Source organism: Sturnus vulgaris, chromosome 25 (genome assembly GCF_052056855.1).
Source record: "Sturnus vulgaris isolate bStuVul1 chromosome 25, bStuVul1.hap1, whole genome shotgun sequence".
NCBI lineage: Eukaryota > Metazoa > Chordata > Aves > Passeriformes > Sturnidae > Sturnus > Sturnus vulgaris.
Genome location: NC_142267.1, coordinates 7362557 through 7386512, shown reverse-complemented (window position 1 = coordinate 7386512; position 23956 = coordinate 7362557). Strand labels below are relative to the sequence as shown.

General features: G+C 47.6%; 1 protein-coding gene across 23 annotated transcripts in view; it reads left to right on the top strand.

Moving 5' to 3' along the window:
* Nucleotides 1-23956, top strand: part of EIF4G3 (eukaryotic translation initiation factor 4 gamma 3) — a 148803-nt gene that overhangs the window by 110330 nt on the left and 14517 nt on the right. For 21 of the 23 annotated variants that reach the window (XR_015808444.1, XM_088178873.1, XM_088178874.1 and 18 more), the window contains 16 exons: nt 806-931; nt 2002-2112; nt 5729-5899; nt 6877-7074; nt 7890-8036; nt 8318-8554; nt 10616-10720; nt 12032-12164; nt 13193-13287; nt 14818-14911; nt 15466-15583; nt 16920-17143; nt 18328-18443; nt 20405-20577; nt 22671-22796; nt 23743-23824. Coding sequence is in view for 22 of the 23 variants with exons in the window: in XM_088178873.1 (XP_088034999.1) it covers nt 806-931; nt 2002-2112; nt 5729-5899; nt 6877-7074; nt 7890-8036; nt 8318-8554; nt 10616-10720; nt 12032-12164; nt 13193-13287; nt 14818-14911; nt 15466-15583; nt 16920-17143; nt 18328-18443; nt 20405-20577; nt 22671-22796; nt 23743-23824 (2256 nt within the window). In the remaining variant the exon portion in view is untranslated. The remainder of the gene's footprint in view (nt 1-805; nt 932-2001; nt 2113-5728; nt 5900-6876; nt 7075-7889; nt 8037-8317; nt 8555-10615; nt 10721-12031; nt 12165-13192; nt 13288-14817; nt 14912-15465; nt 15584-16919; nt 17144-18327; nt 18444-20404; nt 20578-22670; nt 22797-23742; nt 23825-23956) is intronic. The other 2 variants (XM_088178870.1, XM_088178866.1) reach the window with 1 other exon arrangement.

Here is a 23956-nt window from a genome sequence, read left to right as displayed (position 1 = left end):
TCTATTAGATCAATTAAAAAGTAGAGAGAAGCTTTTGGGCAAACTGTTTTTTGATCTGAAGCACTTTCTTCACTATTTATAAGCTGATCTAGTAAAAGACCTTTAAGAACTCCATTCTCGGGCAGTTTGGGGATTTCTCTCCAATCTCATTTCAGAGCTGATTGTCTCTGCTGGAGGTCTGGGCTTAGTGAAACACGGGATTTTTGAGTGCTGTGAGGCCTTGTTCTGCTCTCACTGAGAACTGGGGAGTTCCTTGGCTTTGATGGAACCACGACAGACTCACTCTTGAGACTCAGAGCTGTGGGTGATCCTTTTGTGCAGAAACATTTCCACTCTGAGTTTCATACCCAGGCAAATTGTTAAACGCAGCTCTATTCCCAAAATTATTTCATCTACCTTCTACTTCCCCATGATTGTTTCTCGCTGTTCTGTGTTTGAGCTTCCTGGGCTCAGTTGCCCATCTCTTATGTTGGTACAGAAGCCATTGCTTTGAGGGAAGGTGGCAGTTTCATGCTCCTGAACCAAGACAGGCCCGTGTTACCATGATTTTATCCTCTGTAATCTTTGAAATGTTTCTGAACTCCACCCATTTCCTCAATAGTCTCCTGAAAAAGATGTATTTTAAATTAAATGCTTATTTTTAGGGTAAGTGTGGATTCCTAAAGCTTGAGCAGTTTGTTAAAAGTTTTAATTTGGATGTTAAATATGACTATTATGGTTTAGCAGATGTTGTTGTAGGTTGCATGACCTCTGGTAGCTCAGCACCCTGAGCAGCCCCTGTCTGTGTGCTCTGCTCACGGCACAGGTCAATCAGCCAAAATTGCCACTGAGGACTTTGGACCCCCGAATCCTGCCACGAGGCCCCGACTTCACACCAGCCTTTGCTGATTTTGGAAGGCAAGCCACTGGCGGAAGAAACGTGTCTGGAAGTGTGAGTTTACCCTAACTTGCTCATTTAAAAAATGGCCTTTACACTGATGAAGTCCCTCCTCAGGCTTTTGAGCCTCTTCCAATGCGCCAGTGGTTCTGGTTTTGTCAGGATGAATGCAAGGGTGATGTTTGCTTGGCTGACAAAACATAGAGAAATTGGAAAAGGTTGTGGATGTTTCTCACGAGTAGGTGTTGTTAGGGAAGGGTTCAATCTCCTTCCAGTTTATTGTGTGAGAGGGTGGAAGCGTTTCCACACCAGGACCCGGCAATCGCGTGTGCGGTCGCGTGTTCGTCATACAACAAACCCGGCGTCAACACATCAGCTTGGGGGGCTGTGCTGAAAAGCGCACCAACAGAGCAAAGAGATTTTACTAACAAACAAAATACAGCAGCACCTGTGTGTTCCTGCTTTCTCTGTGCTTCCACGTGTTGCTTTAGTCACTTCATTCCTTGTTTTCCCACCTTTTCCGCTGCTTTTGTTTCGTGTTCCCTTCATCTGCCTATGTCTGGCTTTGCCCACACTCTGAAATCCCTCTGGGAGTTTTTCATGCCTCTGCCATGTCTTTTCCTGGGGCACAGGTGCCCCCAGCACGTGCTACCCCATCAGTGCCACTGGAGGAGGACACTGCCGCCATTAGGGGCAATCACTGGTTTTCAGCTATTGAGCTGCTTCTGCTGTGCCCATCTGGATGCGTCTAACGACACAGCCATTGTGAAGCTTTCAAACCTGCTGGTTCCAGAGGAGTTCCCTGAATCACTTCAACTTCCAAGTCTGCAGGTTTCCAGCAGTCAAACTCAGTGATTTTGGGTCAATGTAATATTTCTGCTTTGGGAGCAGCCTCGTGGCTGGTGCCTCAGTTCTGGGATGCACATCTGTATCTTGGAGTTGCTTTGGTGCCACAGTTTCTCCTGGAGCACCACCTGGTCCACAAAACCTCATGATGTCGCCAGTGCTTCCCACATTTGGGACGTGCAGGTTGTGCTGCGGTGCCTCCTCTCCTGTCACGTGCTGAGTGTCCCAAGCCCTGCGGTGTCTGGGTAACGCACCTGTCACTCTTTGTCTCTCCGCAGGCCTGCAAAGTGCAGAGCACCCCTGGATTGCCCTCCCTGGCTCGGTGCGGGCCCCCAGCATGCCCTCTCTTGGTCTCGCCTCACCCACCATTGAGGAACCTGCCGATAGGGGTAAGACAAATCCCCCCTTCTCCCCCCAGACTTTGCACCTTTTTGTAGAGTTGCCTTCTTTCCCAATACCCACTGTTGATAAAGAACGACTGGCAGAAAACTTTACAAAAAGGTGCAACCTTGTTTAAAAAAAAACGAAACAAGACTTGCATTGTACCCCTCTAGGCAGTCTTCAGTGGTGGGTGGGACATCACCAGCTGAGGGCATGCTGGGACGTTGGCCTGAGCGGGATCCGCGAGGGTCTGCACTTTGCAGACCTGTGGAAAGGGGGAGAAAAGGTAAGTCCCGCTTACCCCGTTCATTTGGAGCATTCAGCACATAACATACATCTTACATTTGCGCCTTTGCAGAGCAGAGCCTCTCCTTGCCTTGTTCTGGAGGAGGGCTGGAAGGTGACGTGGTTTAACCAGCCTGTCCTCGATGCCAGTGGTTGTAGGATCAGAGGGTTCTGAGCCCAGCAATGCCAGACGTTCCCCCCTCGTGCCGCATGGCGACCCCTGCGTGTCTGCTGCCTGCCCCCAGCCATCCCACCTCTGCCCAAGCCATGCCATGAACCATCAAACCACTGCCTTTTCCTTGCCCCAAATAACATCGAGCAGCTCAGCACTAACCGCTTCTGGCACACTGAGTCTTTTGTTTCGCTTCTTTGGCTTTTGTCTTTGTTTCCCTCTTTTTGCTTGAACGTGTTTTATGATTGTTTCTGGCACTAACCAGTGTTGCGTTAGATGGCACCGGGGTGGAGTTGCACAGGAGCAGAATGCAGCTGGGAAGGCTCTTTGGTGTAGGCAGGGTTAGGTGAGTGTGGCAGGTGAGGAGATGCAAACTCAGAGATGTGGGGCTGGAGCGGAGAGGTCTCTGCACAGGATGCTTTGTCCTTCTCAGGAGGTGATGGACACTGAGATCACCTCAGTTCTTGTTCCTGGACGGCACGACCTCTCCCACCATCGAAGATCAATTTCACTGTCTGCATTCATAGCCTCTTATAGAGGGAGAAGCACTTCCTTAATTCCTTGGATGGTTTCTAAAGTATTTCTGTGACTTGCCTGAGTGAGAGCACCAGGTCAGTCTGTGCTGCTGTGAGTCCTTGGCTTCTCTGCAGGAGTGTTGTACCTGTGTCTTCCTGCTTTCCTTTCCTGCCTCCAGAAGAGAGGTCATTCAGATTAATGCAGGAGCTCCTGGTAATTGCCCCATGCCCCAGAACCATCATTATTTACAGGAAGCCAGGCCTGAGCTCAGGCACGTCTTTAACTTGCTGTATAAATCCGGAGCCAAAAACCCCAGACCCCTAGATCATTTATGTTAAAAGTTAGATCCGTCTGTTATTTTATTACGTCTTCAAAGGAGGCTTCTGTTCACTGATTGAAAACCCAATCACACAGTTGGAGCTTGAGTTTATTCACAGATATTAAAATCGTACAGTCTCAGAGAAAGTCTTTGTTGCATTTATGCCTGAAAGGTCTGGGCTCAAAGGCAGCCGGATGTGAGGAGGTGATGCGTGACACACTGGTGCTCCTGCATCCCTCAGTTTTCCAAGGGAGTCGCCTCCTTCAGGGGTGGGTGTTTGCTAACAAGGAACATTCACATGGATCCGTGCCCAAGGAAGCGCCGGCCTCTGCGACTCCATCCCGCGCGTTCCAGCCTGGCATGTTCAGGTGGTCCCTCAGACCAGAGCTGCCTCTGTGCAGGAGATGAGCTGGCTGCAGGTCACCTCTCCTTGGCTTCGCCCCTGTTCTGGGCAGAATGAGCTCAAAGGTTTGGGTTTTCTGGGCACACTCCAGCCTGGCTCTGATTACAGAGCTGTCTGCAGGCAGGAGGTGTGTGGTGAGCTCTGGCACACGTGGCTATGGCCAGTCAGTTTTCTGTTACATCACTGTCTGCTTTTTCAGCTGGAGGGAAGTCTCTCCACATTAGCAGCATGCTCAGAGCCTGTGCAGCAGAACTGTGTTCACCAGAGGTGGCTTGTGAAGGCAGGGCTGCTGTCAGGCCTTGCTGTGCCAGACCAGTGTCAGTCAGGGCTCAGGGTGGGAGCAGAGAGGGGACGTAGGGAGAGTTCAGTGTCTGCTTTAGAAAGGTGTCTGACACACAAAAACCTGAAGGCTCCCTGTTCCACTGTTGACTCCTCAGGAGTGGTCAGCTGGTGCAGTTGTGTGATTTGACTTGAGGATCTTAGAGATCTTTTCCAAGATAAATGATTTTGTGAATTAAGAATTCTTGGGGCTGGTGCCTCTTGCAGTTTGAATAATCTGCTGGGCTATTTTTCTGCGTGGCAGGGTATGTGAACAGGGGTCTTTGTAAGCTGAAGGGAGCTCAGTGACACCCTGCCCCTCGGAGCCCTCTCCCAGGCATCACTGGGCACACAGAGCAGGCTGTGGCATGAGGTCATTGCCTTCTGACAACATCTTCCTCTGTTGCTCTTATCCTATAATGAAGCCCAAACAAGAGCTCCAGCACTGCTGGTGTTCCTGTTCATTTGCACGCATTTACCTTGTCAGAGGCAAGTGGTTCAACTCCCTCCTGCCTTTAAGAAGGATTTTGCCTTTCAGTAGCACAAACCCAGGTTTGTGGCTGATGTATGACATTAAGAGGCACCAGCCAAGAGCCCTTTCCTCCTATTCATTGAAGCTCTTCAAGTAACTGGAGTGGTTTGGCCTTTTTGATGCTCATTGAAAATCCCTTTGTTAAACAAAGCAGTCTTTGGAATGGCCCATCTTCCATGAGTGGCTGCTGAGCAGATTAATTACTGCTGGGGGAAGTTCTGGGTTTGATAATGGGGTTTTGCTGTGTTAGTTTGTATCTAGAGGTTGGCCGTTTGTGATAAATGAGTTCAGAAATGTGAAAGAGCATGGGGGAAGAGCAACTGGTACCTTTAGTCCTTAATCAGAAGCCCTCAGATGATGAAGAGGAGGTTTGGGAGTGTCTTGTGCCCTACCACTTGTACATCTGGCGAAAAACTCCCCAAGTGGGGCAGGTTTTGTGCCTGTTTGGGAGAAGCATCACATTACACAGGATTACAGAGGTGCTTAGGCAGTTCCAAAGCACCTGATTCCCTTTCTCATGTGAAACCCAGAGTTTGTCCCATATCTGTTAGGATCTTTGTTTTTTAGAGTGCAGGAGCTGCAGTGATACTCCTTCACTGTGTTTTACATAATTCCCATCTCAAAATGGCTTTGTTGGAAGCAATCTCCAGTAAAACTTAACATTTCTGGCTAATTTATCATTGTCTAAGTGCTTGGGATGGCATGTTTGAAATCCACCTGTAAGGGCTGAATTCTCCCACATCTTGCTGTGATGTCTCAGTTACGAAGTTTCTGGCTCCCCAGAGGCACTTTTGGCCAGTTGGAGTCAGTTCTGTCTCCTGTAGCAGCACCCGGAGCACCGCCAGGTTGTGTAGGCAGAGTCATCCCATTTCTCTGTTGGGAAAAGCTGCCCAGAGAAATGTATTTGATGTCTCCACATTCCCTGTGGACAGCCTGGAGCAGTACTGGGTCGGAGGGAGTCCTCGTGTCCCAGCAGGTTGTGCTGGCGCTCAGCAGTGCCATCATCGGGTGTTGGCATTTGTCCTGGAGTGTGTTATCCAGCCTAAAGTGGGATATAACAAGGAATGTTTTTGTCCTAGTTGTTGAATGTTGGACCGAGGAGATCTCAGCCAGGCCAGAGGAGGGAGCCCAGGAAGATCATCACTGTGTGTGTGAAGGAGGACGTGCACCTGAAGAAGGCAGAGAACGCCTGGAAGCCAAGCCTGAAGAGGGAAAACCAAACGGAGGACCCGGAAAATGTCAAAACCCAGGTGAGAGTGTAAGCAGGTCTGCGGGTGCAGCAGCTACACCAGGTAATGGTAATGTGCCTTCCCTTTTGTATCACCGTGAGAAAGGGCAATGAATTGCAGTTGGAATCCCAGCTTTCCCCTACCTTGATGGTATTTTTTGCATGTTTATTCTTGACGTGGCTTTTAAATGCCAGTCCTGTATATTAAGCAGAGAACCCCGAACAACCTCCTGGTTGTCTCCAGGATTGCTTTCCTACTGCTGTTTTAGTGGAATATTTCTGTCTCTATTCTAAAGCAAAGAGCCTTACATTCCCAGGACAGAACTAATTTTTCATCTCCTTTTAGACCACATTTCTGCCCTGAATCGTCAGCAAGATTGAGGTTCCTCTGTGAAATCCCTCACTTGGTCCTGCCCAGCCCAACGGTGCCACTGAAGCTCCCTCTGTCCTCCTCATCCTCTTCTCCATGGGGCATTCGCTCTGGGAGGAGGTGTTTGTCTGGGGGTCGAACTTGTAATTTGTAGGATAAGTTGGGATGGTCTTGAAGGACACTGGAATTCTGTTCTTGGAGCTCATGGTGGCATCGTTGACCTCATTATCATCCTGGATAGGAAAAAATAAAGTGTCTTAAAGTGAATTATAGGAGAGGTTGGTTACCTCTGGCTGAAGGAAACAGAGGCCACTCCCTGTTAATTTATATCTCATGGATTAAACTGATATTAAGAAGAGTATTTCTGACAGGAAGGGCTTTGTGCCTCTGTTGCACTTGATAAAAGCACTTAGGTGTTTCCAAAACTCCTGCCCTGTAGTCTTGGTCTTTGGTAGCCAAGTGAGAACTGGGGTTGAGCTGTGCAGAAACATGTGGTGTGTCCCTCAGCTTCCCAAACATTCCTACAGGATGTCTGCATTCCCCTGTGGGAAGCATCCTGGCTCATTCCTGAAATCTCCCTGCACCACCTGTGCACCTGTGCCTGAACTTGCAGTGTTTCTTTCATTCAGGAGCTGTTCCGCAAGGTACGGAGCATCTTGAACAAGCTGACGCCCCAGATGTTCAACCAGCTCATGAAACAGGTGACAGACCTGACAGTGGACACGGAGGAGAGGCTGAAGGGAGTCATCGACCTGGTCTTCGAGAAGGCCATCGACGAGCCCAGCTTCTCCGTGGCCTACGCCAACATGTGCCGGTGCCTGGTGACGGTAAGAGCCTCTGGCACGGGAACTCCCCTGGGCAGTGACAGAAACTGCAGAGAGCAGAGCTAAATATCAGTTTCTGAGTGTAAGTAAGAATAATTGATGTGGAGTATTATATTGTTGGCCATGCCCAAGGCAGAGGGATTTGCTTGGAGCAGCTGTTGGGAGTTGAGAACTCCTTGCTCCACCTGGTCACAAGATGAGTTGTGTTTGGCAAGTTCATGGAATCACAGAAGCATGGAATAGTATAGGTGGGAAAGGGAACTTAAAGTTCTTCTCATTCTACCCCCTACCATGGGCAGGGACACCTTCCACTATCCCAGGTTGCTCCAAGCCCTGTCCAGCCTGGCACTGGACGCTTCTGGGGTGGGGCAACCACGACGGCTCTGGGCACCCTGTGCCAGGGCCTTACCACTGTTCTGTGTCTGTCAGTTCCAAGGGAGCCCAAGATGAGGCAGGCTTTGCACAGATCATTCTCAGATGGTGAATTTGGGACAAAAGAGCCCCCTTTTCCCCAGGCCCTTCATGACATGTGGTGAAGGAATATGGCTTAAGCCATCAGCACACAATAGGAGTGTTTTTAAGGAATTGTATGGATGGAAATGTAATTCATTCCCTGGGAAGAGGTGGTGTCAGCCAAGTTTGGAGTGTGACTTTACATCTGCAATGTAAAACTCTGCTGGAGATTCTGATGTGAGGCTTTACTTTCACAGCCTTGTGGAGCTGCACAGCTCAACATGAAGAGCAAAATAAATTGTTATAGATGACCCCTCCTCTGTGGAGTTTATTTCTGCTGATGTTTTTCTTCCTTCTCACTCCAGCTGAAAGTGCCCATGGCAGACAAACCTGGGAGCACAGTAAATTTCCGTAAGTTGCTGTTAAATCGCTGCCAGAAGGAATTTGAGAAGGACAAGGCTGACGATGATGTCTTTGAAAAGAAGCAGAAAGAACTCGAAGCTGCCACCACTGTAAGTGGTGTTTTTCTCCATAAGTTCTCAGATCTCCCTCAGAAATTTTTTTCTTTTTGAGACGGCAGTTGACTGGGGGGATTTTGGAGTTGAGACTTTCGTTCTGTCACTGTGCCTGAGGATGATAAAAAATATTTGCCTTGACAGTGGGTTTATCCCAGCATTTTCCTGGGCTTTAGGAGAAAAAGAGGGAGCAGTGTCTATAGACATACAGCTGGATCTTTCAAAGAGTTCTGTGCACTGGGAACGTGGTTTTGCAGAGCTGTTTTCCTGTTTTACAGCCAGAAGAGAAGACACGGCTCCATGATGAGCTGGAAGAGGCCAAGGACAAAGCCCGGCGGAGATCCATTGGGAATATAAAATTCATCGGCGAGCTTTTCAAGCTGAAGATGCTGACGGAGGCCATCATGCATGACTGCGTGGTGAAGCTGCTGAAAAACCACGACGAGGAGTCCCTTGAGTGCCTTTGCCGCCTGCTCACGACCATTGGCAAGGACCTGGACTTTGAGAAGGCAAAGGTGGGGCAGGAATGAGAGCGAGGGATGAGGCTCTCTGGGCAGGGCTGGAAAAATGGGTGTGGGATGTTTTTATTTGAAGATTTGTTTTTTCTTCAGGAATTTCCATACTGCATGAGGAAATCATCCACTCCTCTGTGGATGTTTCGTCATGACCTGGCCTTGCTCCCTGCTCTGTAATAGGTTCTGTATCATTTTCCGCAGTGTTCTCCAGTTGTTATTTCCAAAGATTTTATCCAAACACACATTCCAGAAATGCTCAACATTTACTTTTTCCGAGTTGAATGTACTTCTTTCTTTGTAGTTCCCAAAACATTAATATTTCCAGTTGAAGGTTTGTTTCCTACAGAAGCCACCATGAACTGTGTTGTTCAGGTTAAATATAAAACACCCTCATTAATCTGTCCAAACCCCTACCTGAGCCTCGGGGGTGCCTGTGTTTTGTGTCATCCTTGTCTCCAGTTGTGCTGGGATGTGGCAGCTGTTCTGCAGACCCAGCGCTGCTGCATCCTCTTCCCCATTTTCCAGCAAATATATCTGTAGCACGAAGCATTGCACACTCCAAGAGCTTCTCTTGGCACAGACAGTCTGCTGCTCCTTCACAAAAACCAGGCTTGGGATGAAAAACTAGAGGGTTTTGCCAGGAATCAGTGAGACTCGGCTCTGGAAACAAACAGAGCTAATTGTGTTCAGCTGCCCCGGGCAGGGAGTTCCCTCTCCACTCGCTGGGTCTCAGGGATCACAGCGGATCAATCCTGAGCCTTAAGGGGAAGGAATTTCCCAGACTGTTCTGTGAGCATTGACCAAAACAACGAAGTTTATCAGCAGTCCCAGGCTAAACACCCCGTGTTGTGAGTGCGGCACCAGCGCAGGATTCAGTTTCTCCATGAGCTTTGGGAAGAAAACCAGGTCTGACTTCCCAAGCTGAGGTCAGGCTGGATGAGGCCTGGATGCTGTTCTGGACTTTTTGAGCACTGTAAAAGCCAACATTTTGGTGCTCTGCTGTTTCTGCACCCTCGAGCTGGGGCGTGGCAGGGCATGGAGTGAGGGAGCAATTCCAGATGCCTCTGTCCTGTCTTTGGGGTTGGTTATTTCTGTCAAGACTGAGCGAATCTTTCTTAATGCGATAGACATTTTATTACGTGTTTTTATTGAAGCTGAACTGTTAGTTTAATTAAAGTTTCTGAACAAAGTCCAGTGGAAGTGTTTCCCCATCATCCATCCCTAACTTCAGAAACATTTAGTTCCAGAGCTGGAACTTTCCAGGCAAGGCCAGACACAAATTTGAATGGATTTTTTTCTTGTTTGTTTAACTACAAGGACAAGGGTTTAGCTGGTTTTTAGTGAAGAGAGTGGGAAGCACAGTAGGAAACTGCTCTGAAACTCTTGTTTGAAACAACCAGAGGCCCTATTTTGAGAAAAAGGCTTTTTAGAGCTTGGTGAGCCAAATTTAGACCTAACAGGAGCTTTTCTGCTGATCTAAATTAATGTCTTAGTGTGAACCAATTGGGCTTCTGCCACATCACAATTTTCTGGATGAGGAGTTTGTAGGTTTTTTTCCCACAGCTGAGCCCATTAAACTGTTCTTGCAGAGAGACCCAGAGCTGCTGCTCAGTCTGGCCTGGCTCAGCTTGGAGAATGATCCATGGAATGATGTGTCTTAGGCTGGTTTTGTACCCATTTTGTTTCCTGAGCCAGTTTTTCTTGGGCTGAGGTGAGCACACAGCTGATTTGAGGAGGGGAAGCTCAGATTGAGACATACTTTTCATGGATGTAATGTTTATCTTGTACATACAGAGGGTATACATGGTTTGTGTGATTAAAAACCCAGAGAAAATGTGTGCCTGTACAGTTCTGCCTTATCTCCTGCACATGCTGCCCTGTGCACCTTCAAATCCAACCTGGAGGAGTGTACAGGACCCAGAACTCACCTCTCCGGGGAGCAGCCCTGTGTCCTTGATGTTTCTGGCACAAAAATCCTGGAATATGGGACCTGCTGGGTGCCCCTCGAGGGAGTGTTTTCATTTTTCTCCACAATGTGCTGATGATGTTTTTCTACTCTAGCCCCGCATGGACCAGTATTTTAATCAGATGGAGAAGATTGTGAAAGAAAGGAAAACCTCCTCAAGGATTCGGTTCATGCTTCAGGATGTAATAGACCTAAGGCTGGTAGGTCCTAGCTCCAATGAGTTAAAGCATGAAATCATGGAAGGCTAGACTGGTCTGGGTTGGAAAGAACCTTAAGGATCATCCCGTTCCATGGCCATGGACAGGGCCAGCTTCCACTGTCCTAGGGTGCTCCAAGCCCCTTCCAGCTTGGATTTGGATACTGCCAGGGATCCAGGGGCAGCCAAAGCTGCTCTGGACACCCTGTGCCAGGGCCTCCAATCCTTACAGTAAAGAATTTCTTCCCAATATCCCATCTGACCCTGCCCTCTGGCAGTGGGAAGCCATTCCCCCTTGTCCCAGCTCCCTCTCCTGCTCTCCTGGAGCCCCTTTAGGCCCTGGAAGGGGCTCTAAGGTGTCCCTGAGTCCTTCTCTAGGTGAAGACACCTAGCTCTCATGCCAGTCTGTCATGTTCCCTTCCATATCCAGGCTGGATAAGCTCTCGTGCAAGAGCAGGGATTCACGGCTTAAGTGTTGTTAGGGGGGGATCTGTTCCCCTTCTCCCCAAAGTGTGGCTGTTCAAAGCCAGGAAATGTCTGCACATTGTCCTGGTGCTGTGGTCAGTACACATGTGCTGCAGGGGGTTCGTCACTGTGCAGGTGAAGACGTGACCATGGGTGGAACAAACCTTCCCAGCACATGTAATTCCCTCCCCAGGGGAACTGGTTTGGGTTGTGTGGAGGCTGAAGTCACCATTTTGGCTGCAGGTAGATAATTACCCCGAGAGCTGTAATGAGGCTGCAGCAAGATAAGGGACAGTGTTGTCATTCCAAGGCTGGAAAGGTCTGAGCACTGCATGGCTGAAAAGACACATCAAGTGAGGAAAGTGGTTTTGGAGTGACAGTTCCTCTCTGCAGGATTCCTGTGTCAGCCATCACCATTCCTGGAGTGCAAAGCACTGTCTCCACTTAAAGTCAGTCACTTCTTGCTTTATTTTTATTTTCAAGGTTTAATTTTTTCCCTCAAGCTTGGAGAAAAGGCTCCCACCAAGAGCATCAGTCATAAACAGAGTGACAACAGCTTTTCTCTTTCCTATGAACTTTGAAAGAGAGCCTGGGAATGTGCAGGCTGGGGGTTAATGTGTCCTGAATTCAGTGAGGTCTTCGCTGCAGTCTCTGTACTTGAGTACAAGGCTCTGCTCTCTGGTGCTGGGATAACCATGTCCATAATGTGTCCCAGCTCCACAGGATTTTCTTCAGCCCCTCTAAGGCATGACAAGGGTGGGAGGATGAGGCCTTGTTCAAATTCCCTGTGTTTGATGCTCCCCTGGAAGTTTCCCTGAGCATGTGGGGTTTTTTTTTGCTTCTTCCCCAGTGCAACTGGGTGTCACGGAGAGCAGACCAGGGCCCCAAGACCATCGAGCAGATCCATAAGGAAGCCAAGATTGAAGAGCAGGAGGAACAGAGGAAGGTGCAACAACTCATGACCAAAGACAAGAGGAGACCGGGTAAAGTAAAAACCAAGTTGACTGCTCTTGTTACTCATTTCACATCCAGTGGCCTTAGAAGGAATCCCACATAAAAGGAAAAAATCTGTGGGGCTTTTTTCCTAAGTGTAACGAGCAAAGGGCATTGGGGCCTGATATGGCAGAGGCTGGAAAAGGGACAGATCTGCCATGGATTGACTCTGGGGATTTCCAGGGGCAAATCTCATGGGTGAAGATAATCAACCACAGGCCAACAGTGCTTAAGCTTTCCACTCATGCAAACCATGTTTGATTTTGTGACAGGCTGCCAGAAATCTGTTCTAACAAGTTATTACTTAGGAGTCAGACTTGCCATCCATTCTCATACACTGCAGAGTCTCATTTCAAGAGAAAAATATCTCATTTCAGGAGTAACCGTGTTGTCTTTAGTTGTTAAAGTTATGAGGTGCTGACTCTGTGTGAGGGAGTGTCTTGGCGTCACCTTAAACTCCTCCTGGCCCTCAGGGCACTACCTGAAGATGAATTTGCAGTGACTGGGAAAATGAAGATTGGGACAGAGCAGGGCAAGGAGAAAGTAATTTTGGGATTCTTTAATACTAAGGATTGTCAAATGAAAGTGCTTTGAAAACAGAGTGTAAAGAAAATACATGTAGACTTTAATTGTCCTAAAAGTGACAAGTGACTTTCCTAAAAGTGAAAAGGAGAAGGTGAGGAACCTGGGAGTGCCTGAGGGGTTCTGTGTCAGACCAGCCAAGGGCTGCAGGAATTGTGGGGTGAGTGAGATTCTAGTCAGGGAAGGCATCTCACCTGCTCCTTCCCTGAGCTCGTGAATGTGCAGCACCCACGGGAATGAAGAGAAATCCAGCCTGGAACCATCCCTTCCAAAAGCAGGCCTTGAAAGGAGTGAGAGCTGTTATGTCCAGGCTGTTCTGTGAGAGCACAGGCAGCAGGCTGGTTATATCATGTCAGTGTGAAGGATGTTCCTGAGCAGGACCCTGCCAGTCAGAGCAGCAGGATGAGTTGAGGGTGGCTGTGTTTGTCATCCTCAGGTGTCCCACGGGTCGACGAAGGTGGCTGGAACACTGTGCAGGGGGCAAAGAACAGCAGAGTGCTGGACCCCACCAAGTTCCTTAAAATCACCAAGGTAGGTGCCAGCACAAGCCTCCTTCAGGGCAATAAAACATCTGTTAGTCCAGGAAGGACTGGGATGGTGTGTACAAGTCAAAACTTGGTGTTGGGACATTTTAAATCCTCAGAGTTAATACTGTGTGTAAATCAAGCTTCGTTATCTTCTGGATGTTCCTGTTTTGTCCTGAGGGAAAGTGTGCAGACTTTCTTTCTCAGGTTCACAGTGTCCTTTTAGTAATCCAGAAGCTCTCATAGTCAGAAAATCTGCATTTTATTCAGTGATGAAAAAGTGAGCCAGAATATTGTGTGACATGGAGATGCATGTTCCATGGGTCTCAAACACATCACCTGGGGGTCTCAAACACCTGCTGGAAGTACTGGGCTGCCTCAAGTTCTTGAGACTCTATTCTGATGCTGCTCTTCAATAAAACAGGGAGGCCACATCCACTTTGATGGGTCACAAACAGCAGCACTCCAGACTTAGGAGGCTCCAGTAGAATGGAAAGAGCTGTGTCTGCTTTTAGAGGTTTCTCAACATGGTGACATGGTTGCATCCCCCAGTATGTGATAAATTCTCATGTTCATCCTCCAGATGAGCATCTTCCTGTTATTTCACCATTGGACTGGTAGATTTGGGACAGTTTTCCAGGCTTCAGGTTGGGCAAGTTGGAGATTTCTCCTTTGTATCAGAACAGCTCTGGGTTTTCTTGCCAAGGAGAAGTCTGGCCTTTGCATAAATCATTGACTTCTAAATATTCCCTTGTCCCACTTAATGTCACTCACCCTGAATTCTTACACTCAGTGCCTGGATTCTTGGAGAGCTGTAAAGCAGGACCTGGACAGACTGCAGCCCTTCTGCAGATCCAATCAATTTGTTCCTTCTGAAAGTCATAAAACAGTCTCCAAAACTTCATTAGCAGGAGAGGTTCAGTCTCCTCCTGCCAGGGCTTACAGCTCATCTGGGAAAAGCCCTTCTCCTTTGCTCCATGCAAATGGAGCTGGTTCCGCAGCAGCTGCTTTGGAAGGAGAGAGAAGCTCCCCTGAGATCTGCGAGGTCACAACCTCCTTGTCAATAAATTCTCTACTGAGCATTGTAAAATCAATGTTCTCTTCTTGCCAGACACAACTTCTTCCCTCCAAGTTCTGGACCTGTTGTCATCCTAGGCTCTTTGGATTGTTTGGTGTCCTGCAGGTCCTCCCAGCCATGACTGGAGAGTTGATGGACAGTGAAACTGGTTTACACATCACAAACAAACATCTTTCAAATATGGATATACTGAGCTTTTCCACCTTCCTGAGTTTCAGAATTCCCAATAAAAAGAAGCTCCTTCTCACTGCGAATGTCTCTCACTGCCGTTAGGAAGAGGCTCTTTGTGATGCCCTTTGTTGTTTATGTCCTCTTTCTTGGGCCACAGTTTGTTCTTCCAAAAATATGTAAAGTGTATTTTGGAGTTCACAAGACTGGGATTATTGCCAGATTATCTCACATTTATTATTAAACTGTACGATTTGTACTTGTAATTGTATGTCCTGGCATGTTTTACAGCCCACAATAGATGAGAAGATTCAGCTCGTGCCTAAAGCCCAGTTGGGCAGCTGGGGGAAAGGCAGCAGTGGTGGAGCCAAGGCAAGCGAGATGGGTAAGTCAGGATGGGCCCTGACCCTTGGCTTTGCTGCCAAAGAGCAGGTTTGGGTGGGGTTCATAGAATCATGGAATATCCTCAGCTGGAAGGGACACACAGGGATCAGTGTCCTACCCCTGTCCCTGCACAGACACCCGAGCAATCCCACCCTGTCCAAAGGCTCCTGGAGCTCTGGCAGCCTCGGGCCATGCCCATTTCCTGGGGAGCTTGGGCAGTGCCAGCACCCTCTGGGGAAGAGCTTTTCCTGATCTGCAGCCTAAACCTGACACAGCTCCAGCCTTTCTCTCAGTCCTGTCCCTGCTCACAGATCAGAAGTCAGAGCTGCCCCTTGAGAGGAACTGCAGCCCCCAGTGAAGGCTCTGCTCAGCCTCCTCTCCTTCCCCTGTATGTGACCTCCTGACAAGAAGGGTTAAAGTGGGGCAGGACTATCCTTTTCTTGCACTTCTGTCCCCGTGGCTCTGAAACAGCACTGGCTGAACTGCTCAGTGATGCTGAGGTATCAGCAATCCTGACCTTGTTGCTCTGCTCTGTGTTGTCTCCATGATCTCCAGACTCCTTGCGACCAAGTGCCACAAGTCTGAACAGATTTTCTGCCCTGCAGCCTCCAGTCTCCCCAGTATCTGCCTCATCTGCATCTTCAGAACTAGAATCTCGCAGGGCCTTAACGAGGTGAGTATTGCTCCATCGCTCTTCACTGCTGCACTTTGCACCCGCTCCTCTGGGCACCAGCACTCAGAAAGAAGAGAATTCCTTGCTTTTCCAGGAATGGCTGGGTCCTTTTTCCCCCTCTGAGTTAGCTTCAAACACACCTGTATTTTATAATATCATAGGAGAGATGTGGAATTAATTTTTAAAACCATTTTGATGAATGTTTTCATTTCCACTTCACCCTTCAGCCAAGGTGAGTTGTATTTAACAGAATAAAAACTCTTCAGATAAAATGTGGTAATAAATAGGTTGGATTTAATGGCTGTGAATTCAGCCGGGTCAGTAGGTTTATTTATCCAGGAGAACACACCTAAAACCTGACAGAAATGCAGCATAAAACCATGTCCGACCCTTCCCAGCAGGTGTGACCTGCCTGTGCTCCTGCATCAAACAAAAACTGGAGAGCCTCTCTCTCACTCCAATTCCTTCGGGGCTGCAACCACTCCAGCTTGAAGCATGAAACATGTATTAACCCTCAATAATTTATTAACTCTAGACACGGTTTATAAATGTATAGTTCATTTAAAATGTCACTTGATCTTCCTTCTAGTGCACACAAGCTGCTGAAGTGTTTTCCTGGGTTGTGCCTCTAATGTTTTCCCTCCAATTTCAAGCAAAACTTAGACTTACCTGGAAATTATTCCATTTTGGCATAATTTTGCCCACCTTACTCATTAACTCAGTAATTAATAGGACATATCATTGTCACCTGCGGTTGGGAGCCTTCACTGTTTGGGAAGTATTTTTCAATGAATGGGTAAAAAATACAACTCTCATGGAATCACAGAATGTTTTGGGTTGGAGAGAGTTGAAATATCACTGATTCCCACCTCCTGCCATGGGCAGGCACACCTTTCACTATCCCAGGTTACTCCAAGCCCCATCCAACCTGGCCTTGAACACTGCCAGGAATGGGGCAGCCACAGCTGCTCTGGGCACCCTGTGCCAGGGGCCTCACACCTCCTCACAGGGAGGAATTTCTTTGTTACATCTAATCTAAAGCTCTCACACCATTTCAAATTGGAACAGAGTCCTTGTGTTATAAAATTCATTATTCCATGTATAAAATGGGTGCTGTAGAGCATTGCTTTTCCATATGTTCTCTAGAAAGCATTAGCTATGCCTGTCCACTCTGGGTATTTATGTTTGTGCATCCCTGAAATTGAATTAATTTTCGTTGTAGGTACAGCTGTAAGAAACGGAATCAACAATCCTATGGGGCTTGGGGGGTGTTTTTTTCCTGCAGTGAAGCCCTCGAGTACCTTTTCTAACCTCTGAGCGTGTTCTTGTTTGGCAGTCGTGGGAGCACAGGCAGGGAGAAGAATGACAAACCTCTGACACCTTCCCTGTCCCGGCCCAACACCTTCCTCCGGGGCAGCAGCAGCAAGGAGCTATTGCTGGACAACCAGGCCCAGGAGGAGCAGCGCAGGGAGATGCTGGAGACGGTGAAGCAGCTGACAGGAGGCATGGAGATGGACAGGAACAGCACCGAGGCCGAGAGGAACAAAGCCAAGGAGTCTGGTAATGGCTTTTCTGTGCTCGGGGAGTGTTGCTGAATGCGTGGAAGGGCACAAGGGAGAATCTGTCAGGAGCAGTGACAGGTGTCTGTGCAGGGCACTGTCAGGCTGCTGCAGCTGCGATGCACTTCCCAGAGCTGGGTGACACAGCTGAGTCAGGCAGGCCTGGGCTTATCCTTCTCACAGGCTCCTCCGTAGGATCCAGTGGAGTTGAAAGGCTGCAGGTGCCAGCACAACCCCATGGCATTGTCTTCTTATTCTGTCACTGTCCCACTGGCTTCTGGGCACAAAGTCCCCCAGATCAGTGTAAGTTCTTCAGTTTTCCAGTGCTCAGTAAAGCCATATCTACCCTTTTCTAGCATTCCCCAGGGCCAGGGCAGGGATTTAGGTCTGGGACAGATGGTGTACAGCAGCTTTTTAGCACCGTGTTGTTGCCAGCCCTCCTTCTGAGCCGGCCCTGGTGCAGAGGATGGTGGCACCCACTAGGGTGACTCATCTGTCACCTTGTCAGTCCTGCAGCTCCTGCTTTTCCCTCTTGCCAGCCTTGGCTGATCTCTTAGTGGGAAAATGGGGATACAGGGTGATGTTCCCAGTGGACAGAACCTTTATAGCAAGGACAGCGTTCAGCTCCTTCCCGGGAAACATCTGGAAACTGCTGCAGCGAGGGAAACACCTCAACTGCCACAGCACAGCACAGGCTTATCCTGAAGCTTCGGGATCTTGTAGACAATCCATGGGGACCAGGGTTTTGGGATGTGACTGGGAGATTGCCTTGGGCTGCTGCCCATCACAGTCAGCGTAGTTTAACTTTGCTGCAACAGCTCCCATTTTATTATTTAATGTTGGTGCAGAGCTTTGAAGGTGTTCGACCTGTGCCACTGCCAGCTGTGATCCTGCAAGGTCAAGTTACAGAAATACTGTGAGTTCGTATGGGGGAAAAATAGCCAGGAAAGGATCACAGAGTCCCAGAATTGTTTGAGTTGTAAGGAACGTTAAAGCTTGTCCAGTTCCAACCCCCTGCTGTGGGTAGGCACCTATCCCAGGTTGCCCCAAGCCCCACCAAAGAACTACCGTGTGCCTGAGGATGGGACTGGGAACACACCTGCCCTAGTGACTTTTGTTTTCAGAATGTCATCTCTAAAATGCTGATTTTCCTTTTCCAAATATTCTTTGTTGTATTTCCACCAGCCAAGCCAGAAGCTCCCCCAGCTCCTGTGCAAGAAAAGTCTTCACTATCAGAAGAAGAAATAGAGAGAAAATGCAAATCTATAATTGATGAGTTCTTGCATATTAATGATTTTAAGGTAAGCAAGATGAAAACCTCACTTAACAGAAAGCTCTGAAGGGCTGCAGTGATTTCTCTCCAGGATGTGTCTCTGTGAGCACCCAGCCCACACTGGGGCAGTGGAAGTGGCGGTGCCAGGCAGAGCCAGGCAGCAGCAGCAGCTCCATGAGCACTCTCAGGACAGTTGTCTCCCAAGCTTGTTTTCTGCCTTGCTGATAATAGGAAAAATAGCCCAGCCTGTGTTTTTTAAGTACCAAGATGGATGTGTATCTGTCGTGAATCACTGAGCAGCGACATAATACCAGCAATTTTGGAAGCAAAAAAGCTAGTGGGAAAATAAAGAGAGGTTTCATTTAGTTACCAAAGCATGTGCTGTTCTGATCTAGAGGCAGATAAAGCAATACTAAATATTGAACTAACCACTCCAGAGGATTTTTGATAAACATTGGAAATTACTGAGCAGCTGTCATCACTTCCTAGTTAAAAGGTTGAAATTTTGTTTCCCTTGTAAATGGGTTTTTTAGCTCGTCCAGGGAGTTTGCAAGAAGTGTTACATTAGCTGCAAAGCTGCTTCATTTGATCTTTCACTGAAATAAATTTTAAAACCTGCCAAGTTTGAAATGGCAGCACTTGGGAGTTGCTAGTTTGGCACCCTAAAAAGCAGAGTTGCTGCTTCCATTTCATTGGACTTCCAATTAATAATTGGAAAGAAGAATATTCTCATGGTGGATTGTTTAGGGTTCACATCTAGTTATTGGGATAAATTATTAAATACTTGGTTTGGAGAGGAAAAACCTTGCTCTGATTGGCAGTGAGCTGGCCTGGGATCCAGGGGCTGGTGAGCCAAGGAGTCTCTGCTCTTTTTCCTGTTTATGATGGACTCCAAAGGCTCCCTCTGGATGCCTGTGGTAAAGGGGCCACGTCAGTTCCCTGTTTGCAAATACAGCGATGTATTTCTGTGGCTGTCTGGAAATGGACCTGAATTGCATTAGACAGGGCAGGGCTGGTTAAAAGTCCATGGAATTGAGGCAGCTTGTTTGCATCAGCCATCACTTGGTGATGGGGGATTCTTGGTGCTCTTCTTCAGGTGCACCAAAGCTCTGACCAACTGCTTGAAATGGTGTTCCTGCAGCCACCCGTGAGTGAGTTCCTGCTGTGTAGAGCAGAGGAACGGCTCTTTGCAGGTCTTTGGTCCCCAGTCTGACCTGACCATGAGCTCAAACTGCTGAGCTGTGACCCTGGTGACAGCCTGGGACCACCGGGCTCCTGACCTGCAGGAAAAAGCCACACAGGGCCTGAGGAAACACATCTGGGGCTGCCAGGTCTTGGTAACTCAAGGCATAACTAGTCACGGAGCAGGTGCCTGTGGTCAGGAATGCCACTGAGATCTGTGGGCTGGACCCAGAAGGTCACTGGAAGGCCCTTGTGATGGCAATGGAGATTTTTGATGTGGGACTTTGAGAGCTCCTCTCAAAGTCTCTGAGTGTTTTCTTTGTTTAGGTTGCAAAATACTTAAGTCAGAAAGTGGGAGCTTTAGAAAGGGGAAATCTTCCTCCAAGTGCTCCCCAGCTATTTTCTGCTGCTTGATGGGCTGTGGGTTTGTAACACAGGCACTTGTACCAGGTCAAATCAGTAACAAATCTGACCTGATACCTTTTTGACTTGGCTTGACGTTTGATGCAGTAATAGGTGTTTTGGTGAAAAGAAAACAACTCCTGCCATTTCACCAATCAGCCCTGGGATGTGGTTATGTATTTTAAAAAATTCCTACCTGAGTGGTATAAATTCCATTATTGCTATTACTGTTGTTTTTGTTATTATTATGTGATGAGGTTCCACAGCCTAATTCAGCACTTTGCCTGGCAGCCTCACTAAATACCCATTTCACCAAAAATCCCCAATGTTACAGTAGGAAATACTCCTGTGCCATGTTTTTGCTGCTTTTCAGCTGAGGGCTGACTGATGTATGTTGTTCCACAGGAGGCCATGCAGTGCGTGGAGGAGCTGAGTGCCCAGAACCTGCTGCCCGTGTTCGTGCGTGTGGGCGTGGAATCCACGCTGGAGCGGAGTCAGATCACCAGGGATCACATGGGCCAGTTGTTACATCAGCTGGTGCAGTCGGGAAAGCTGAGCAAGCAGGATTTCTTCAAGGGGTTGGTATTCTGCACAGAGAATCCACAGATTCTTTTTCTCAATGTTTCTTGCAAATGGATGCTGTGCTGCAGAGAAATGCTCTCCCACCTTGTTTTGGTATCCTGCCCTCTACACACGTTCTTTTGGAAGGACTGTATCATCTGCATGTATTTATAAGGAATATTATTATTGCATTATATGCTAAAGTGTTTCAGATGCTTTAGTGAATGTAAGTATGTTCATATTTATATCAGCTTTTATTTTGAAGCAGATCTGTAGGTGTCTGTTTAAATGTGTGTGTGTTCAGATCCCTGTTCTGTGCTGCATTTCTCCCTGTTTGCCTTTTGCAAATCTGGGAATGTAATTGAAAGAGGAGGGAGTCAGAATCCTTCATACAACATCATTACCTGGGAGCTCCGTAGTCTGAGCTCCCATGCACCCACAGAGCCTCAGACATTCTCCCACTGGGAAAAAGGCTTCACCCACACAATGCCATTTCTCAGGACACCTCAGCTAGAGCAACTGAATCCTCGAGGGGCTGAGGAGGAGAACATGCAGCAGATGGATTGGACCTGCCTCGAGAGAACTGAGTTTTGGCTGCTGGCTCATTTCAGCTCCCTGAGTTTTGTGTTCCCAGCCTGGGGTCCAGTCCTAAAACAATCCCTGTTCCCATGGAAGTCCCTGGCGGCACTCACTCCTTGCTGGGGTGCAGAGCAGGGGGGATAAAACAGGGATAGCCACAAATGCAGCAGGGAAGGAGCAGATGAAGTAACTCTTCAGCACTGAGTTTCTAGAAGTTGGCTCTGTCTGGCTTTAATTTGAATCCCTGTCATTGTCGTACCACTGACTGCTCCAGCAGGGAACGCCCTGCACTCCTGCCTGTCCCTGAACTTCATCCAGCTCACAGGAAAGGTTTAGGCAGCCTGAGCTCAAAACGATATGGAACAGCTGAAAAAATCTATATCCACAGGGAATACACTTGTATCCACACAGCACTGATGGCCAGAGGGACTCATTTGAGGTGATACATATCCAAAATGTATTGTGATTAAAGCTGTTCTTGAGTTTCCTGGAGTTTGGAAAAGTGGATCTTGATGAAATATTGAGATCTGTGCTCTGAATGTGATATAAACAATGTGAAACAACTCCTGAAGATGATGGAAAGGGCAAGTGGTGTTCAGTGGGTGCTGAGGAGAACACTAGAAACCACCTCACTTACTGACGCAGGAGAAATGACCGTGTGATGGAGGCATCACAGGACAAACACTGGTCCCAGCCCATGTCTGAGAAGATGCACAACAGGAAAACGATTTCTGGCAGAAAGGCTGGAGGAGGAACAGAGGATGCAAAGAACAGAGCAAAGGAGGTGGTTTCTGGTTTGAAACGTGAGAGAAAACATGGATTTATAGCCACTAAACAGGACACTGGACTTTTCAAGGTTTTCGAGGAGAAACGAACCTTGACAGAAACTGTCAGGAGAGCAGAAAAATTACCATCTCCCAGGCATGGGAAGTGAGGTCACCTGAAAGGGTTTCATGGGAAAGAAGAGTTTTGAGCCATTCTGGAAAGTGTATCACTGGGGAGCAATCCTGTGATTCTGGCTGCAGATGGAAACTCTCCTCTGCTGAACTCTGAGCTCTTATTTACAGACATTTCACTGCTTACCTTACATTTGGAATTCTGTTAGGATTAACCCCCTTCTCTGAATGTTTGGATATTTTTAAGAAAGTTTCGTTTACTTGATGGTTTATATATATAACCAAAAATGCTTTTTAGTTTTATAGTTGTTATTCTTTAGCAAATTATTTGGTACTGGGATATAAGAATTATTATAACTGGAGGTTTCCTGGATGTATCTGTTGGATCTACAAAACGTGGTGTCTTTCCACATATTCTCCATGTTACTGCATGGAGAAATTCAGTCTTGGCAGTTTGGAAGTACCAAAAGCGTAAAATGGCAATAGGTTTTTTGTTAGCTTTGTGATTCTCCTCACTCCTCTCCCTCTTCACTCCTTTTTTATGACACAAAACATTTTTAAAGTGCAGATTTCTTTGAAGGAAATGTCTCCAATTAAATTTTATTTAATACTTGATGTTTTTTCCTCCTCTGAAGTTTTTCTGAGACCCTGGAGATGGCAGATGACATGGCCATAGATATACCCCATATCTGGTTGTACCTGGCTGAGTTGGTGACCCCCGTGTTAAAAGAAGGAGGAATCTCTATGAGAGAACTTATACAGTAAGTGATGCTTTCCCAGCTGTGCCTGTAGTGTCTGCTCAGCATGGTTCCCATCAGGAGGTGAAGGATGAGCAGTGCTGGAGGCTCAGCTCCCCACAGGAGCTGATGGAAAGTTTGTTACACCAGCCTGAGAGCTCTGCTGGGAAGGGAGCTTAGTGCTTTCACCCTTGGAGAAGGGTTTTATCCATAAGTCTTCTGTTTGTTTCAACTGAGCTTAAAAATACCCATCAGTGCTGTAGAATGGGGTCATTTGGGAGCACAGAGGCTCTGCGAATTAATTAGATTTGCAGAGAGTGAGGTATCTCAGAGGGGCAACTGAAGGAGGGTTGGGTTAGGTGGGATACTTAGAACAAATTCCCCCTGTGAGGGTGGGGAGGTCCTGGCATAGTTTGCCCAGAGAAGCTGTGGCTGCTGCATCCCTGGAGGTGTCCAAGGCCAGATTGGACGGGGCTTGGAGCAACCTGGGATAGTGGAAGGTGTCCCTGCCCAAACTATGGGATTCCATGTTTCTACCACCTGGGCACTGCCTTCAACAGGCACAAAACCTTGTCTGCAAGACCAGAAACCATTTCCTGGACCAGAATTCCTATATTTTCTGTATGTCCTTACATATTTGGAGATTAACTGTGAACGGTTTCTATTTCTATTACCAGTATATTAAGAAAGTAACAGTATTTTCCCTCTACCCAAATACAGCATCCCACAAAAATGAGTGGACGTTAAATATAATATATTTTTAGATGTAAATTTAAGTCTTTGTAATTAGCCCAGTTGTGACAAGGTCACTGCATCACTAAATGTTTTATCAGCAGTGCTGGTTTAATCAAATCCTTCCTCCCTGGCAGAAGTTAAAGGTGATTTCCTGCCTCAGTTTGATCACTACCCCTGGATTTGCATTCCAAATATGAATTATAAAGGAAAAACACCTGTTTTTCTTTCATTCTAGAGAATTTAGCAAACCCTTGCTTCCTGTGGGAAGAGCCGGCGTTTTGCTTGCTGAAATCTTGCACCTTCTATGCAAACAAATGGTGAGTGCCCGGTGCTCCCGTCCTCCGGAAGGAGGAGTGGATGCAGCGCTCGTGTTCATGCATGAAACCTACACCATTCCCACGTGAGGACATTTAGGGATGGGCCAGCCAGTCCAGATAACTTAGGAAACC